The sequence below is a fragment of the Staurois parvus genome, unplaced genomic scaffold (genome assembly GCF_062004578.1).
Source record: "Staurois parvus isolate SC_StPar_1 unplaced genomic scaffold, SC_StPar_1.0 ptg001400l, whole genome shotgun sequence".
Lineage (NCBI taxonomy): Eukaryota > Metazoa > Chordata > Amphibia > Anura > Ranidae > Staurois > Staurois parvus.
In genome coordinates, this window is record NW_028319196.1 from 415,783 (window position 1) to 434,971 (window position 19,189).

Here is a 19,189-nt window from a genome sequence, read left to right on the forward strand (position 1 = left end):
GTGTGACTCGGGGTTCATTTTCAGTACCAAAAGTGGTAACCCCGAGCCACACTCAGGATTACTCCATAGTGTTTCTCCTGCTTTCCCCCCAATCCCTACCTTGCCCTGCAATCCCACTGTGTCTTCCGGCCATGTCCTCTGGCCGATGCCGGCATCCGTCTTCTATTCCCTGCGAGCGTCAGTACGCACGGGGGCGGAACCGGCAGGAAATTCACAAAAGTAAAAATATGACATACAATACATTGTAATCTGTTAATTACATTATTGTATCAAACCATTTCACATACATTTTGTTCCTAGTGCTTTGTCCAGTGCCCTGCCTAGACTTTTAGGCTCCATGTACACGGGACATTTGGAACACTTCTGAACAATGGAAACTGACTGCAGGAAAACATTGGTTTAAAAAACATGTTTAGCCACGTTTGCATACCACATTTATGCGCATTTGCGTTTAGAAGCGTTTTTTAAAGATAACCTCAGGAGACCTTCCAAAATGCCCAGAAAGCACTGAAAAATAGTAAAAATGAACTATTTTAGACATTTTGGGAGAAAGAGAGAGCAGAAGCAGAGAGAGCAGTATTTGTTGAGATTAGCTTTTTTTTTGTGGTGTTTGGATGTGTTTTAGCTCCTTTCTGTGCAGAAATTATTGCATCAGTGTCTAACATATTTTCTTTCATGCGATACCTCGAAGTATGGTATACCGGGTCCATTTGAGTACCGGGAAAAAGCTTTGCATGCATTTTTCATGATGAAAAAAGGCTCTTGACAGCATCTGGAAATGGAAGAGTTAAAAAAATGTTCCAAATGCAAACGCTTATAAACTCATTTAGCCACGTCTGAAACGCTGATAAAATCTGCTCCTGAACACAAGTTTGGTGCATTTGAAAAAACGACTGTAAACTCAACTGCCTGGAAACGACTCTGTGTACACGGACACATAGGAAAACATTAGAGAGAGTTCAGGGGCTGCTGAAAAAAAACGCAGAAAAGATCCTAAATGTGAGTTTATCAGCTGCAGTGTACATAGAGCCTTACTTTTCTTTGTGCCTGGAAACATGAGAACGTCCATGGCATCCAAAAAGCATCCCTTTAGGTCAAAAATGGTATTAGACCAGCAAGAAAACCGAGACAGTGAATTAGAATCACTTGCAGAATTGAGCGATAGTGATTTGTGGGGAAATTCGTCTTCAGACACTGATGTTATTGAATTAAATGTATTATTATTTTTTATAATTATTTATTATATTTTATGATTTTGTGTGTTTATCATACCCGGGGTGTTTACTAGACTCTTGTTCGGACAGATTTAAGTGAGTTATTCCTAAGAATTACAGGCCTACAATATAAATCAATTTCCATGCAAAACAATGTACCGCTTTGACATTCAAAAATATTGATTAGTTAGACCGCCAGGGAGGTTAATCAATAAAAGTTCATTATTGCTATCAAATGATCTCTGGCAATACTCTAATCATAAACTAGACTTTTCTCTCGATATTTCAAATATTTTGGGTTTGAGGTGTTGAGCCAAAGCCATTTTTTATGTGCAAAATATTTCTAACAGATGCAAATATGTGGCAACACGAAATAAATCCCACCTCCTTTATGCTGCCACATATACGCATACAGTGAGTGACAAAATGTTAATGGAGGTTATTTGTTCCTTTAGTCCTTTTGCGATTTTAGTAGCATGACGGAAACAACCACACACGCACAGAACCACCAAATATTACTGAGAATGGGACCTTTAATTTGGGCTGTCATGTGAAATGTCACCTATTCAGGAAATCTTTAATTACAGCACAACCTTTGAAATACTGTACAGCAGGGGTGTCAAAACAGCCCTCCAGCTGTTGTGAAACTACAAGTCCCATCATGCCTCTGCCTTTGGGAGTCATGCTTGTAACTGTCAATCTTGCAATGCCTCATGGGACTTGTAGCTTGGCAACAGCTGGAGGGCCGCCAGTTTGACATCTGTGCTGTAGTGTTGAATGAGAGTGTGACGGACCACCTGGCACCCCGCCTGGGTGCTTCTGTCAGAGAACTGCTTCCTCACTGCTGGGACACAGGACCAAGGTATTATAGCTGGGCATTGCACCCAAGAAATAGATGACACTAGCTTAGGTGCAACTGGGACTACTTTATTGAACAGGTTTTTATACACTTCAGAAATAGGGGCAGTCCCCACATGAATAATAAAAACAAATATTACATATTGGGATAAACACACACTGATTAAGTAAGGAGGTCAAGTTGACACCAGACTAATCCCATCCTGTAGGAACCTCCAGGAGGACTAACCAACAGACAGAAATAGGTGACTCAATTAGCAACGGGCCAATAACACAGTAAACACATCACACCTTAATAAACAGATTACAGCAAGAGACTTCAGCATCAGGTTGTTTTGAACTGATTATAGTAACATGTGCTCTGAGTCTAGGGGGGGAGGGGGTTGAAGCAGTCAATGCTGGTCAATCTGTATCCGGGTCCTCCAGTTCTGAGTCTGACTCCAAAGGTCCCCCCAGGCACACACCTACCAAAGACGAGAGCCCACTCAGATACCAGGGGCCATAGTCAGTAGGCAAGAGGTTTAGCCTGCAGTTCCTGTCCCAGTTGGGTGTGTCAGAGAGAGCTACCAGTCTAAGTGGCCACACTTTATTCTGCCCGACAGTACGTAGAAAAGTGGGAAGTCGTTTGGAATAAGGAGGGTTGTGTGTGAGAGGAAAGCCCTACATGATGCTATACTCAGGCTACTTGGGTTAAGTCCTGGGCAACACACTATCTGAAAAGAGTTTACATGTTCTGCCTGTGCTGGTTTGGGTTTCCTCCTACGCTCCATAAGACATGCTGGTGGGTTAATTGGCTCCTGTCTAAAATTGGCCCATGAGATCAAGATGGTTGCCCCACTATCTGCCTCAACAGTCCCCAGGTAGGAAAGCACTTGAGAAATATTAATTAGTAGTAATATATTCATGGAATACTTGTGCTGATAAAAGGAAATCTTTGTGGGTTCTGCAATGTTTCAAGCGGACATTTAAAAGCAGCCAACCTAGAGATGGTCACAGATAGCTTTAACGTTCCTGAGCACCTCGGAAGCCCCATGCCCTTTGGGTGTGCCATATTCCAGCAGTTCTGGAGCTGGCACTCAACAATACCCCCTTGGCTTCTACTACGGAAGCAGCTTTCTTCCTCTGATCAGCAGGTCTGCTTGTGACCATACCTCTGTCAGATAACCACGTATGTAAATAATTGCTTCAATGACGTAGAAAAAGGGGAATGAAAACTTGTCTTTACCAAACCCCTGGTATAAAGTAAGCAGAGTTTGGCAGGGTTGGCAAAATGTATTGTTTTAACTTGGTGAGAAGAGGTATATGGTGCTGCTGAGGGATCCAAAAAGCCAACCTAATCATATCCAAATGCCCATCAACTGGTGTTGCTATATTGAACCAATTGGATCTCCAGCACGTCACATATACTTTCCAGCCATTTGGCTAGCACAACTGTCAATTAAAGTACATAGTACAGTTCCTGTGAACAGAGGGGGTAGAACCCTGGATAAGTGGACAATGGTGGGGAGGGCACTTCCACTGGAAGTCAGAACTCTTCCACCAGATGAGATGGCCCTTCCACCAGAGGAGAGAGGACACCTCAATTGCAGGAGTCAACCCTTCCATTAGAGGTGAGGACCCTTCCACCAGAGGAGAGGGGACACCTCACGTGCAGGAGTCGACCCTTCCATTAGAGTAGAGGACCCCTCCACCAGAGGAGAGAGGACACCTCAAGTGCAGGAGTCGACCCTTCCATTAGAGGTGAGGACCCTTCCACCAGAGGAGAGGGGACACCTCACATGCAGGAGTCGACCCTTCCATTAGAGGGGAGGACCCTTCCACCAGAGGAGAGAGGACACCTCCACCGGAGAAGAGGACCCTTCCATCAGAAAAGAGAACACTTCCAATGGATGAGTGGCCCTTCCACTAGAGGTGAGGACCCTCCCACCGGGGAAGAGGGGACAATTCAACTGGAGAGGACATTTTCAATGGAAGGGAGGACCTTTTCCACTGGAGAAGAGGACACTTCTACTAGAGGACAGGACACTTCCACTGGAAAAGCGGACCCTTTCACTGGAGATTAACATTTCCTCTGGAGGAGAGGAGCCACTTCCACACATACTGTGTAACATGGGGCATTATAGGAGAGGAGAAGGAATTAGGTATGAGATATGGGAGTTTCAGAATCAGGTCATAATGGGGGAGTGCAGGAATGGTAGTGGGAGGGGGTGAAAAAGGATGTTTGGGAGAAGGGGGTGCAGGCATGGTGACATGGGGTATTTGTTGGGTGGGCGGGGCGCAGGAATGGTGACATGGGGATGGAAAGGGCACAGGTACAGTGATATTGGGTAACGGGGGGGGGGGGGGGGGTGGAGGGGGTACAGGCATGGTGACATTGAGTATATGGTAACTGGGGTGCAGGTACAGCAACATGAGGTTTATTGGGGGTGGAAAGGATACAGGCATGGTGACATGGGATGTATGGGGGGGGGGGGGGGGGTGATGGTGCAGGCATGGTGACATGGGATGTATGGGGGGGGGGGGATGGTGCAGGCATGGTGACATGGGATGTATGGGGGGGGGGTGGAGGGGGTATATGCATGGTGACTTGGGGGTTGAGGTGGTGCGGTGGATGGAGGGGTGCGGAGGACGGAGGGTGGAGAGGACAAAAAGTGGAGAGTTGCGGGCTGTGGATGGACGTAGAGGTGCGGGCCGGTGGACGGAGAGGTGCGGGCGGTGGATGGACGGAGAGGTGCGGGCGGTGGATGGACGAAGAGGTGCGGGCGGAGGTGGTGCGGGCCGGAGAGTTGCGGGCGGAGGTGGTGCGGGCCGGGGGACGGAGAGTTGCGGGCGGTGGATGGACGGAGAGGTGTTGAATACACAGCCATGTGACATGACAAAGTCCAGAGGCGGGCACAATGACATCAGCCAGTGACACTTAGATCACGTGGGGGGCATTGAAGGCAGAAGCTAGGAAACAAGGGGCGGAGCAGAGTGCTAGAAGGGCGGGTACAAGGGGAGGGGACTAGCTAGTTCTAGTAATGCCGAGCTTCACCTTCCCTCCGCCCCTCCAGACCTGATCCCGCCCCTAATCAAACCGGCCAGCCTATGACAGCACAAAAACGGCAAGCCAGCGCCTCTATCTCTTCCCTCATACCGACATTTGAAAGGGAGCGAGGTAGGGCGGAGCCTATAGCGGAAGTCCTCGTGAAACCGCTCACTGCGCATGTTCCACTGCCATCTTTTACCCAGAAGCCCCTAGTGGCCGCCATAGTTACGGAGTCTATGCCCAACCATTAGTGCAGTGGGGCCGTACTGGCAGTGTGGAAGCATTGGTGGGTCAGGGAAGCCGTTCCCTTCCCGTGAGAAGGTTCTTCAGGAGCGCAGACATTGGGCGGGAGAATTATGGGCGGTCGGGATGGTTCTCCTCCTCGAGGTTCAGCTGACAGAAGACAGGCCAGCAGCAGGAGGGATCACTATTCACCACCCAGGAGAAATTACAATGGTGACAGAGACCGGAGGTGTCCAGACTGCGACTTCTCCTCCTCCTCCATGGAGAACCTTAGAAGACATTTCCAGACAACGGATCACAACAGACGTGATGGCGGGAGGACTCGGGACACCGGGAGATCGGGGAAGGACAGAGATCCTGATCGCACGCGGAGCAGTGACCGGGAAAGGAACCGAAAACCTGAGACCACTTCAAGGAACGATCGAGAAAAAGACCGAAAACCTGAGTCCAGGCTGAGCAAGAATCCGGAAAAAGACCGAAAACCTGAGACCACGCTGAGGAATGATCGGGAAACGGACCGAAAAGCTGGCGTGCCGGAAAAGCACCAAAAACCGGAGCCCACAGGGAACAACGACCCGGAGAAGCAGAAAAAAACAGAGCCAACGCCAAGCAATGTCCCGAAAAAGCCGGATCCCCCGCAGAGCCTAGTCCAGGGAGTGGTCCCAGAGCACATCCGGAGATCCGTCTACCTCCTGAAGGATTACCTGCCCATAAAGGACCGGGAGCCCGTCATCGGACTGGAGTACATCCTGGAGTACCGGGTCCATGTCCGAGACAGAGTGGATGTCAAGTATTTCTGTGAGCTCTGTGAGATGGACAGCGGTGTGGTCCCCATGTTGGATCATGTCTGCGGGTTCAAACACCGCAAGCTGTATGTGGCCAAAGCCTATCCATTTGTTCTGAAGGCACTTTTCAGCAGCAAGGAGGACCGGGCACTCTTCATGAGGAGGATGGCTGTGGAGATCGAGGAGGAAGAGGGGATCAAGATGTACAAGAGCGATCCTGTCATAAGAATGGTACTGTCAGCAGAACATACACAGATCTCACTGACCACCCCCCCCCCCCCCCACACCCCCCTCCTGCCTACACTCACCACCACCCCTGCACACCCCCCTCCTGCCTACACTCACCACCACCCCTGCACACCCCCCTCCTGCCTACACTCACCACCACCCCTGCACACCCCCCTCCTGCCTACACTCACCACCACACCTGCACATCCCCCTCCTGCCTACACTCGTCACCACACCTGCCTACGCTCGCCGCCACCCCTGCACACCCCCCTCCTGCCTACACTCGCCACCACCCCTGCACACCCCCCTCCTGCCTACACTCGCCACCACCCCTGCACACCCCCCTCCTGTCTACACTGACCATCACACTCCTTTCCCACCTGCATGTTCTCATTCTGTATGCACTTACCACCATACGCCCTCACCACCAAACCTACACACCTCGCTCCTTCCTGCACTCACCACTGCTCCTGCAGCCCTCCCACCTGCACTCCCCACCACACCTACACACCTCGCTCCTTCCTGCACTCTCCTGCACACCTCGCTCCTTCCTGCACTCTCCTGCACACCTCGCTCCTTCCTGCACTCTCCTGCACACCTCGCTCCTTCCTGCACTCTCCTGCACACCTCGCTCCTTCCTGCACACCTCGCTCCTTCCTGCACTCTCCTGCACACCTCGCTCCTTCCTGCACTCTCCTGCACACCTCGCTCCTTCCTGCACTCTCCTGCACACCTCGCTCCTTCCTGCACTCTCCTACACACCTCGCTCCTTCCTGCACTCTCCTACACACCTTGCTCCTTCCTGCACTCTCCACCGCACCTACACACCTGGCTCCTTCCTGCACTCGCCACCGCACCTACACACCTGGCTCCTTCCTGCACTCGCCACCGCGCCTACACACCTGGCTCCTTCCTGCGCTCGCCACCGCACCTACACACCTGGCTTCTTCCTGCACTCGCCTACACACCTGGCTCCTTCCTGCACTCGCCTACACACCTGGCTCCTTCCTGCACTCGCCTACACACCTGGCTCCTTCCTGCACTCGCCTACACACCTGGCTCCTTCCTGCACTCGCCTACACACCTGGCTCCTTCCTGCACTCGCCTACACACCTGGCTCCTTCCTGCGCTCGCCACCGCGCCTACACACCTGGCTCCTTTCTGCGCTCGCCACCGCGCCTACACACCTGGCTCCTTTCTGCGCTCGCCACCGCGCCTACACACCTCGCTCCTTCCTGCGCTCGCCACCGCGCCTACACACCTCGCTCCTTCCTGCGCTCGCCACCGCACCTACACACCTCGCTCCTTCCTGCGCTCGCCACCACACCTACACACCTCGCTGCACACCTACACACCCCATCTCATCTACTCTGACCTCCACACTTGCCGCCATTCCAACTTCTCCCATGCCCAACCTTGTCCAATTTAGAGCAAGCACACTTTTTCTAATTTTGGGTAAAGTAGTGTACGGTTAAATATTTTTTATTTTTTTTGTCATCTGTGTCTAATTATGGAGATTTTGCTTCACTTCCTGTCCAGTGGATGCAACAGTAAATGAAAGGATATCTTTCCAATGTGATGGAAATCCCCTCGTGTCCCCCGCGCGGCGGTGGAGAGCGGGCCTCGTGTCCCCCGCGGCGGTGGAGAGCGTGTCTCCTCTCAGCCTAGGAGAGCGGACCTCTCCTGCACGTGTTCCTTCAGCGGCGCTGCCATTGTAATGGTGATGCCGTGGAAACCGGAAGTTGTAAACCAGAACTCGACTTCACAATGAGGCTTGGAGCACATGTGCAGTCGCTCCATGCGTCTTCATCTTTGCTCGCAGCCGCTCGCCACAGAGGAATTTCTCCTTGCATTGGGCGAGCGACTTTTTTCAAGCCCTGGTCTAAGAGACCCCAAATTCCTGCAGGTGGTAGAGCCGCCCATTTGTCTTGCCAAAATGCCTACAGGTCATGTAAAGTCTTTGGTCATCTTGCATGAACTGCGTGTTTGGGATCTCCCCAAAGTGGCTCGATGATATTATGGTTTCTTCTTTTTTCTTCTGTAACCACTAGTGGTGCACCGAAATGAAAATTCTGGTGCCGAAACCGAAAATTCAAAATGCACTTGGCCAAAAACCAAAAGCAGAATGCGCAGTTTTTAATAATGAATATATATTTTTTGGAAAAAAAATACACTTTGATTAAAAAAAAAATATATACCCCAATTTTTTAGTAAAATATGAAAGAGGATGTTACGGCGAGTAAATAGATACCCAACATGTCATGCTTTAAAATTGAGCAGGATTGTGGAATAGCATGAAACTGCGGTACTTTAAAATCTCCATGGGTGATGCTTTAAAAAGGTTAGCAGTGTAATGTTACAGAGGAGGTCTAGTGTGAGAATTATTGCTCTTGCTTGAACGTTTGTAGTGATAGCTCACGTGTGGTTTGAACACCATTTATATATGTGGGCCCGACCTACTTATGTGTTCACCACTGTGTGGGGGGACGGGGGCACTTTAAACTTTAAAAAAAAAAAATTATTTAATGGTTTGTTTTTTAACTGTTCCTTTAAAAAAAAATGTAATCACTTTTATTCTTATCACAAGAAATGCATGCATCCCTTGTGATAGAAATAATTAGTGACAGGTCCTCTTTATGGAGAGATATAGGGGAATCAATAAGACCCCACATCTCTCCTCTGCCATGTAAAGCGTTAGGTCAAAAAAAGCATTGATCTAGTGCTTTGAAAAAAACAAAACAAAAAATGGCCGGACCGGGAAGTAACATCGCTGTGGTCCTCCAAGAGATATGTGGCAGCTATCTTTTCACTCATCTCTATGCCCAGTGCCGGGATGGTTTCTCAGGTAAGGCTGAACTACCGAGCTGCGGTCGGTAGCGACAAGGGGTGGGGTTTTTTTGGCACTTGTATCGGTGCTTTTTTTTTTTTCATTTTGGCTGACGGCTGAAAGGGGTATTTTTGGCCAAAACGTTTCGGCCATCAAAATTTCGGTGCATCCCTAGTAACCACTGGAGGGTCAACTTGGCCTTGTGCCTAGGGTTATTGTTGTGCTGGAAAGTCCAGGAGAGTCCCATGTGCAGCTTTCGTGCAGAAAAATGCAAATTGCCTGCCAGTATTTTCTGATAACATGCTGCATTTATCTCGCCATCAATTTTCACAAGATTTCCTGTGCCTTTAGAGCACAAACATTCCAAAACATCAGTGAACCACCACGATTCACAGTTGGGATGGTATTCTTGTTGTGTTAGGCATTATTGACCTTTGCTTATGGTTGTGACCATACAGCTCTATATTGGTCTCGTCACTCCAGATTACAGTGTGCCAGAAGCTGTGAGGTGTGTCAAGGTGTCAGGCATATTGTAACCGGGCTTTTTTGTGGCATAAGTGCAGTAAAAGTTTCTTTCTGGCAACTCAACCAAGCAGCTATTTTTTGTTCAAGTATCGTCATATTGTGGTACTTGAAACAACCACGCTGTCTTTTTCCAGAACAATTCTGTATTTCTCCCGAGCTGGATTTTTCTTTGTATCCCGAACAATTCTTCTGGCAGTTTTGGCTGCAGTCTCTCTTTGTCCACCTGACCTTGGCTTGAAATCAAGAGATCCCCAAATTTTCCACTTCTTGATAGTGATGGTCTGAACACCCCCCCACCCCCCCCCCCCCCCCCGTTCGGTTCGTGGTAGAACATTGGAACCTAAAGAAAGTTCTACCGTGAACATCAAACATGATGCAAGTCTATGGGACTCAAACTTGGAAATTCAAAAGTGCCCATTTTGAAGGATTATATGCAAGTTATTGGCCATAAAAGGGGTATGGGGACTCGGGTACTACCCTGAGGGACATGAATCCGTGGAAAAGAACATTTTAAAAAGTACCGTTTTTAAAGGGGCACATCTGTACAATGTATAGAACCTGCTGCAGTAGGTCTAACATTTTTTTTAAAAGTGACATTTTTCTAAAAAAAAAACAAAACAAAAAAAAAAAAACAGCGTGGGTTTTTTTTTTTTTTTTTAAGTGCGTGGGGTTCCACCTAAAAGCCATACCAGGCCCTTTCGGTCTGGTAGGACTTTTAAGGGGGACCCCACTCTCCAAAATATGGGAAAAAAGCTTGGGGCCCCCCTACATTTCTATCAGACCCTTGATCAAAGCATAGGCCAGGAAAGGGGGGGGGGAAACGTACGAGTGCCCCCCCCCCCCTTCCTCCCTGGGCCTTACCAGGTCACGTGTTCTCAGCACCATTGTGCACCATTATGACCTTCTAGCCGCCGGCATCCTGACAACCAATGACATTATCCATTGATGAGGAGGATGTCAGCTGCCTGCACAGCATCCTAATTTGACCCTCCCCTGCCCCTCTCCATCAGTGCTGGGGTCACATTAGCTCAGTGATGGGAAAAACTGAGGGAGAAGAGAAACAATGGAGTACTAGTCAGTACCAGTGTGCAAAAGTGTATTTGCTTTTTAAGAATAAATCCCCTCTAATGTTGGGTGTCCTACATGTGTGGATGTTGCTGCGTTATATAGAACTATTAGAATAGTTTTTCACATTTTAGAATGGGGTGCCTTTTTAGAATTATGGACAGTCTTGGGGTACTTCCTTTTAGAATTATGGACAGTCTTGGGGTACATCCTTTTAGAATTATGGACCGTCTTGGGGTACTTCATTTTAGAATGGGGTTCCCTTTTAGAATTATGGACAGTCTTGGGGTACTTCCTTTTAGAATTATGGACAGTCTTGGGGCATTTCATTTTAGAATGGGGTTCCCTTTTAGAATTATGGACAGTATTGGGGTACATCCTTTTAGAATTATGGACCGTCTTGGGGTACTTCATTTTAGAATGGGGTTCCCTTTTAGAATTATGGACAGTCTTGGGGCACTTCATTTTAGAATGGGGTTCCCTTTTAGAATTATGGACCGTCTTGGGGCACTTCATTTTAGAATGGGGTTCCCTTTTAGAATTATGGACAGTCTTGGGGCACTTCATTTTAGAATGGGGTTCCCTTTTAGAATTATGGACAGTCTTGGGGCACTTCATTTTAGAACGGGGTGTCTCAAGACTGTCCATAATTTTAAAGGGTGCCTTGACTGAAAAAAGGTTGAGAAACACTGTTTAAGGTAATGCACTAGGCTGGGGCGCCCTCCTTTTTTTTCTCATTTCTACAGTTATCGGTTCTGGGTTCTCCCCCCGACCCCTAGAGGGCAGCAATGCTTTTTGCCAGCACTGGATGTATGAAGGACCAGGTACAGTTCCATCCTAGTATACCAAGCGCAGGGGACTGCTTCCTTTATGTAAACTTTTTTGATCCGGGCCATTTGGGTGATTTCTGTTATTTTGATTTCTAAAGGAGCCAAACTACTATGTGATAATAAATGGCTTCATATGATCATCATCCTTCAATAAAAGACAGATTCTTTTTGGCATGATCAGTCATATTTTCAATATCAATGCCAAAATGTCACGATTTCTGCCAGGGTGTGCAAACTTTTAAGCATGACTGTAGATCAGCTGACTTATTTGCACACTGCCTGTTGATTAGTATTCATTGTAAGCTCCAAGGATCAGGGCCCTCCTCTCCCTCTTGTATTAAACAGTATTGCTGCTGTATTGTCTCCCGTTATATTGTAAAGCACTGAGCAAACTGTTGGCGCGATATAAATCCTGTATAATAATAATAATCCTGCTCTCTAGCTCCCTTGTCGTCTCCTCCTACCCTCGCCTCCAGGACTTCTCCAGAGCTTCCCCCATCTTCTGGAACTCTCTACCCCAATTTATCAGACTATTGCCTACTCTGCTCACTTTTAGGCGATCTCTGAAAACCTATCTCTTCAGGGAAGCCTATCCTGCCCTCAGCTAATAATGGAATCTTCTACTCTTCCTACCAGTCCATCCCCCACAGTTGCTACCTTTTGTACCACTAGCCCCTCCCTCCTAGATTGTAAGCTCCAAGGATCAGGCCCTCCTACCCCTCTTATATTGAACTGTATTGTTACTGTATTGTCTCCCATTATATTGTAAAGTGCTGAGCAAACTGTTGGTGCTATATAAATCCTGTATAATAATAATAATCCTGCTCTCTAGCTCCCTTGTCTCCTCCTCCTATGCTCGCCTCCAGGACTTCTCCAGAGCTTCCCCCATCCTCTGGCCCTCCTAACCCTCTTGTATTGAACTCTATTGTTGCTGTATTGTCTCCTGTGATATTGTAAAGCGCTGAGCAAACTGTTGTTGTTATATAAATCCTGTATAATAATAATAATAATCCTGCTCTCTGGCTCCCTTGTCTCCTCCTCATATGCTTGCCTCCAGGACTTCTCCAGAGCTTCCCCCATTTTCTGGAACTCTCTACCCCAATTTATCAGACTATCACCTACTCTGCTCACTTTTAGACGATCTCTGAAAACCTCTGTCTTCAGAGAAGCCTATCCTGCCGTCAGCTAATAATGGAATCTTCTACTCTTCCTACCAGTCCATCCCTCACAGTTACTACCTTTTGTACCACTAGCCCCTCCCTCTTAGATTGTAAGCTCCCGGGATCAGGCCCTCCTATCCCTCTTGTATTGAACTGTATTGTTGCTATATTGTCTCCCATTATATTGTAAAGTGCTGAGCAAACTGTTGGCGCTATATAAATCCTGTATAATAATAATAATCCTGCTCTCTAGCTCCCTTGTTGTCTCCTCCTATGCTCGCCTCCAGGACTTCTCCAGAGCTTCCCCTATCCTCTAGAACTCTCTACCCCAATTTATCAGACTATCGCCTACTCTGCTCACTTTTAGGCGATCTCTGAAAACCTATCTCTTCAGGGAAGCCTATCCTGCCCTCAGCTAATAATGGAATCTTCTACTCTTCTTACCAGTCCATCCCCTACAGTTACTACCTTTTGTACCACCAGCCCCTCACTTGTAGATTGTAAGCTCCCAGGATCAGGCCCTCCTATCCCTCTTGTATTGAACTGTATTGTTGCTGTATTGTCTCCCTTTGTATTGTAAAGCGCTGAGCAAACTGGCGCTATATAAATCCTGTAGAATAATAATATAGCAAAAACATTTTTTTTAGGTCGATTTCACAAAGATCTAATATTTCTGATCGACATTACAGGTACCAATGATGAATGTGAAGTCAACAGAAGCTAAACAATCCAAGCGAAAAACCAGATGGGATCCTGAAGGAGAAAGACAAAATAAAATGAAGCAAGCTCTGGAATTTCTGGACTCGTTCGAGATTGAGGGTGACGATGAAGCGGCTACTGTCACAAAGCTCCTCCAGAAGGTGACCTCTGTAGTGAAGTTGCACACGGACAAGTTAAAAGAAGAGGCTCTTTTCCCATTGAAAGTTACCAGGGCACAGGGTGTAGCCAAGGCAATAGTGCAGGATGCTATTAGAGCACGCTTGGCAAAGCGGAATATATTCCCACTGTTAGGAAACCTCAATTTCCATATCCTAGGGCGTCGTTTGCAGCCCAACAACCCATACCGGCCTCCCAATGCTGCTTTTCCACAAATGCTACAAGGATCCCCGTTTTTCCAATTAAACCAAAACCACAATCCTCATATGCCCCCAGCACAAGCGAACTCAGATTTAGAGACCGAGGAAACGGATGAGGATATTGAGTTTTTTAAGCAGTTAATAGCATTGCTTGAGCTCCTTCCAGAGAGTCCCACGCCGACCAACAATTCAAAGATGGATTCAGAAATACTGATGTTACAATCTTTATTGCTAGATACGGATGCAAATTTAGAAAATACACCAGCAAACCAGTTACCGCAAGCTGACCCCATGACGATGGATCGGGCAAGGAAAAAAAATGTTTCTCCGTATCAGCAGCTGAATAAAAATCCTGCAAGTATGGGTCAGTTCAGTTCAGACTTATCAATGCCAATGGCCTCCACGGCACCAAATGCACCCCCCGTGGTAAATGCCCAGTCAGATCAGAATTTACTCATGGAAATGGTAGAACTCATTCAGAACAGACAGACAAATGTGAATTCATCTTTGCCTGAAAATCAGAACATTAAAAAACGAGAATGTATTCAGAGGGGCAATAGTTCAGCGGTGATCGTGAACAAGACTGCTCATCGGCAGCAGTATATGGAACATGCTAGCACATCCCGAAGCAAGGAAGATTTTGGCTTTGAGCGACTGATGGCAGGAAAATATGGAAATGCTAATAAAAGGCAGTATGATGACTCTGGTGTGTTCAGTAGAGACTGGGATGAACCCTCTTACAGCAATATTTCAAGTAAAGGTGCAAATCGAGCGCATGATGACTATAAAGCAGAGCAAGGACCCCTTTCTAGGGTCTCTCTGCCTCCTAACATTCAAAGATCAGAAAAGGAGAGGTTTCAAGGTAACAGTTATGATCAGGACTTGAGACAAGAATACAGATCACATGAACCCAGACCTAATTACGGAGGACGTAGTTCGAGGTCATTTGATGATCCTACATGGGCAGAAAGGGCCCCTGACACGCCTTACGGCAAGCGTGCTAAACTGGACAGTGATTTTGCAACACCACAAAGCACAGACTGGAAGGAGCGCCATCCTGATGGAGGCGGCTCTCTAGATACAGGGATATCTAACTTGTCAGTAGATCTCTTGAAAAAGATTCGAGGAAAAGATTTGTTTACGGTTTCAGCGATTCTCAGTGAATACGCAGATAGTCATCCTTCTAACTAAATACATTACAAATAGAAGTAGATCTTCCAGGAAACCTGAACTGTGGACACTGAACAATGTTTGTGATCATAATTTCTATAACTTGGAGATTTTTTTTATTTTTGTTATATTTCATTGTCTGTTTTAAGGGACAAGTAAAAGTAACAGATGTCATATTTTTTGTTCTGATTAAAAATAACAAAATATTAGACAAAAAAAAAATTACAAAAAATAATTTCTATACGATTACGGGTCATTTTGTTTCTTCATTAACCCCCCTGGCGGTATTCCCAAGTGTAGCTCGGGGTAAAGTTTCAGCACCACAAGCGGTAACCCCGAGCTACACTCGGGAATACACTACAGCGTTGCTCCGGGATCTGTTCTGCACTTACCTTGTCCTGTGCTCCCGCGATGTCCCCCCTGCAGTGTTCCTGGCCATCTCCTCCACCCGATGCCGGCATCTGTCTTCCGAGGTCCGTTCCCTGCGATGTCGGGACGTACGGGGGATGGAACTGGCGGAAAATTTGCAAATTCACTAAAATCACATAGTATAACATTACTGTATCAACCCATTTCACATACATTTTGTCCCGAGTGCTTTGTCCGGCGCCCTGCCTGCATTTTTACTGTTCTTTCTGCCTGGAAACTGAGAAACGTCCATGGCGTCCAAAAAGCGTCCCTTTAGGTCAAAAGCGGGTTTAGACCGGCTAGAGAACAGCGATAGTAAATCAGAACCACTTGCAGAATTGAGTGATAATGATTCGTGGGGGAAATTCCTCATCAGACACTGAAAACAATTCTGCGACTTTGCTCAGCGATGTGCGAACTTGGCGCTCTATTTCACATTTCAGTGTTTTTGTTTTGATTACATTATTGAATTAAATTTATTATTATATTATTTTTTATGATTATTTATTAAATTATAATTTATGATTTCGTGTTTCAAATTTTATCATCCCCGGGATGTTTACTAGACTCTTGTTCGGTCAGATTTCAGTGAGTTATTCCTAAAATTGACAGGCCTACAATAAAAAAAACGACATATTTCCATGCAAAATAATGTACTGCTTTGAGCACAGAAATATGGATGTAATCAGACCGTTAGGGAGGTTAACTACTTCCAAATAATTAAAACTGAAGTTTAATCAGCTTTTTATTTTGCCTTCCCTAGTTTCTCCTCTTCCCCCAGCCCCCCCTCCTCATCCATAGGCTAATGATATTTTTAAATCAACTTTTCAGTTTTCATTACATCCATTATTTTAGACCCAGTGATGTCATCACTGGAACTCTTGTAATGCAGGCAGATCATAGCTGGTGGGAGACTGGCAGGGTACTGTACATAGCTTCTTAAATACATCACAGCACCCTGCTTCAGCCCTCCTCGCGGGAGCGCAAAACCCTGATGCAAGCAGTTGGCTGGCTTTTGGAAGCCTTTCTCAACAAGGGTCCCTCCTGAGGATGCTAGGGTGTTCCTTAAGCAAGCAGAAATTTGTGCCTCATAGATAAGTTCCACTAACATCGATAATCTTTATAGCTATCTGTAAGAAGGGGAATTCTCCCACTTGCCACAAATGTAAGGCTCCATGTACACTGCGGCTGATAAACTCACGTTTCGGAGCTTTTCTGCGTTTTTTTCAGCAGCCCCTGAACTCTCCCTAATGTTTTCCTATGTGTCCATGTACACAGAGTCGTTTACAGGCAGTTGAGTTTACAGTTTGAGGTTTCGCAAAAAACATGTTAGACACTGCTGCAATAATTTCTGCACAGAAATGAGCCGGAACACATCCAAACACCACAAAAAAAAAAGCTAATCTCAATACTGCTCTCTGCTCTCTCTATTTCTCTCAAAATGTCTGAAATAGTTAATTTAGTGCAATAACTAAGTGCATTTTTCTGGGCATTTTGGAACGTCTCCTGAGGTTATCTTTAAAAAACGCTTCTAAACGCAAACGCGGCTAAACAGATGTTTTTTAACCTACGTTTTCCAGCAGTCAGTTTCCATTCAGAAGTGTCCCGTGTAGATGGAGTCTAGGGAGTCATTTTTCCCATTGACCATATCATGAATACAAGGAGCTTAAGACACAGTAATTGTTAGGAGGGGTTCCCGTAGATCAGAAAGTTATTTTAAGGCTTTCTCCATTTTAAAAAGATTAAGATAGGCTTGATCAACCACTTAAAGCGCAGCTCCACCCAAAAGGGGAACTTCTGCTTTAAGTACTGGTCCCCCGCCCCCCGTAAAGAATTGGCACCTTTTGGGGAGCGGTTATCCTGATTTTGACAGGTGCTCACTTCCACTGCGACCGCCTAGGCAAACAGAAGCAGAAGTTCTGCTCCCAACCCCCCTTCTCTCAATCTTCTGGGACACGTGACAGGTCCCAGAAGACTGCGGGACCATTCATAATGCGCAGCGCTGCTCGTACATGCGCAGTGGCCACCCTCCTGTGAAGCTGCAAGCTATCAGCCAGGTGCCCACACTTACGATGCCGGGGACAGAGGATGGCCATGCACCTGGCTGGGGTGAACACACCCCAGATCGTTTGACAGGGGAGTGACTTTTTTTGAAAGTCAGCAGCTACAGTTTATGGGCTGGAAGGTTTTACCCCCTTCATGACCAGGCCATTTTTTTGCTACTCGGTACTGTGCTACTGTAACTAGCAATTGCGCAGTCATGAAACAGTATACCTAAATGCAATTTTTGGCATTCTTTTTGTTTCAAATAGAACTTTCTTTTGGTGGTATTTAATCATCACTGTTTTTTAAAATATATAAACGAAAAAAAAAAAAACTTTTGAAAATTTTTTTACTTTCTGCTATCAAACATCCAATAAAAAAATAAAAACAAATTTCTTCATAAATTTAGGCCAAAAATGTATTCTGCTACATGCCTTTAGTAAAAAAAAATCCAAATAAGTGTATATTGATTGGTTTATGTGAAAGTTGTTGTGTCTACATACAATGGTGTATATATACTGGAATTATTTATTTATTTCTATACTAGTAATAGCGGTGATAGTGCGGAAGGCAATCTGACACTAACATTGGGTGGGAACTGACATTGACATCACCAGTGACACTAATACAGTGATAATACAGTGATAATACTATACACTGTCACTATACTAATGACACTGGCTGGAAATGAGTTAATATCTGGGGGGCAATCAAAGGGTTAACTGTGTACCTAACAATGTCTAATGTATGCTGCTTTTACTAAGAGATGTGGTTGTTTTTCCAAAAAACATTCACACCGTTGCTCAGGACACAGAGTCCTATGTTGTTATTAAACGCAGGGTTCTGTACTGCCATTCGCTAAGCTGATCTGCAGGTCTTGACCCTAAATCATTGGCCGTTACCTGCTGACTGACTTGTGCTGTACCGAATGACAGCACAGATCGGGTGGGGGGTGCACATGCCCCTCTTACCTGGAATCCTGGATCACTTACATGTTCCAATGCAAAGTGTTTGCTCCGTGGCAGTATACAGTACCTTGAAAAAAGTATTCATACCCCTTGAAATTTTCCACATTTTGTCATGTTACAACCAAAAACGTATATGTATTTTATGTGATAGACCAACACAAAGTGGCACATAATTGTGAAGGGGAAGGAAAATGGTAAATGGTTTTTAACTTTTTACAAATAAATATCTGAAAAGTGTGGTGTGCATTTGTATTCAGCCCCCTTTACTCTCATACCTCTAACTAAAATCTAGTGGAACCAACTGCCTTCAGAAGTTACCTGCTTAGTAAATAGTCCACCTGTGTGTAATTTAATCTCAGTATAAATACAGCTGTTCTGTGAAGCCCTCAGAGGTTTGTTAGAGAACATTTGTGAACAAACAAAATCATGAAAGCCAAGAAACACACCAGACAGGTCAGGGATAAAGTTGTGGAGAAGTTTAAAGCAGAGTTAGGATATAAAAAAATATCCCAAGCTTTGAACATCTCACAGAGCACTGTTCAATCCGTCATCCGAAAATGGAAGGAGTATGGCACAACTGCAAACCTACCAAGACATAGCTGTCCACCTAAACTGACAGCCCGGGCAAGGAGAGCATTCATCAGAGAAGCTGCCATGGCAACTGGTAACTGGAAGAGATGAAGAGATCCACTGCTCAGATAGAAAAATGTCCACAGGACAACTATTAGTCGTGCACTCCACAAATCTGGCCAATATGAAAG

The 19,189-nt window shown here is 46.1% G+C and overlaps 1 protein-coding gene across 1 annotated transcript; it reads left to right on the plus strand.

The window, feature by feature from the left end:
• Positions 1-5,297: 5,297 nt before the first annotated feature.
• Positions 5,298-18,665, plus strand: LOC149436205 (uncharacterized). Its single transcript, XM_089661876.1, has 2 exons — positions 5,298-6,359; positions 13,453-18,665. The coding sequence occupies exons 1-2, from the start codon at positions 5,457-5,459 to the stop codon at positions 15,028-15,030; spliced, it is 2,481 nt and encodes an 826-aa protein (XP_089518002.1). The 5' UTR covers positions 5,298-5,456; the 3' UTR covers positions 15,031-18,665.
• Positions 18,666-19,189: the final 524 nt, after the last annotated feature.

Excerpts from the sequence above, each read along its gene's own strand:
- LOC149436205 (XM_089661876.1), top strand. The coding sequence starts at position 5,457 with ATGGGCGGTCGGGATGGTTCTCCTCCTCGAGGTTCAGCTGACAGAAGA. Across the intron at positions 6,360-13,452 it reads GCGATCCTGTCATAAGAATG|GTACCAATGATGAATGTGAA; the intron begins GTACTGTCAGCA and ends TCGACATTACAG.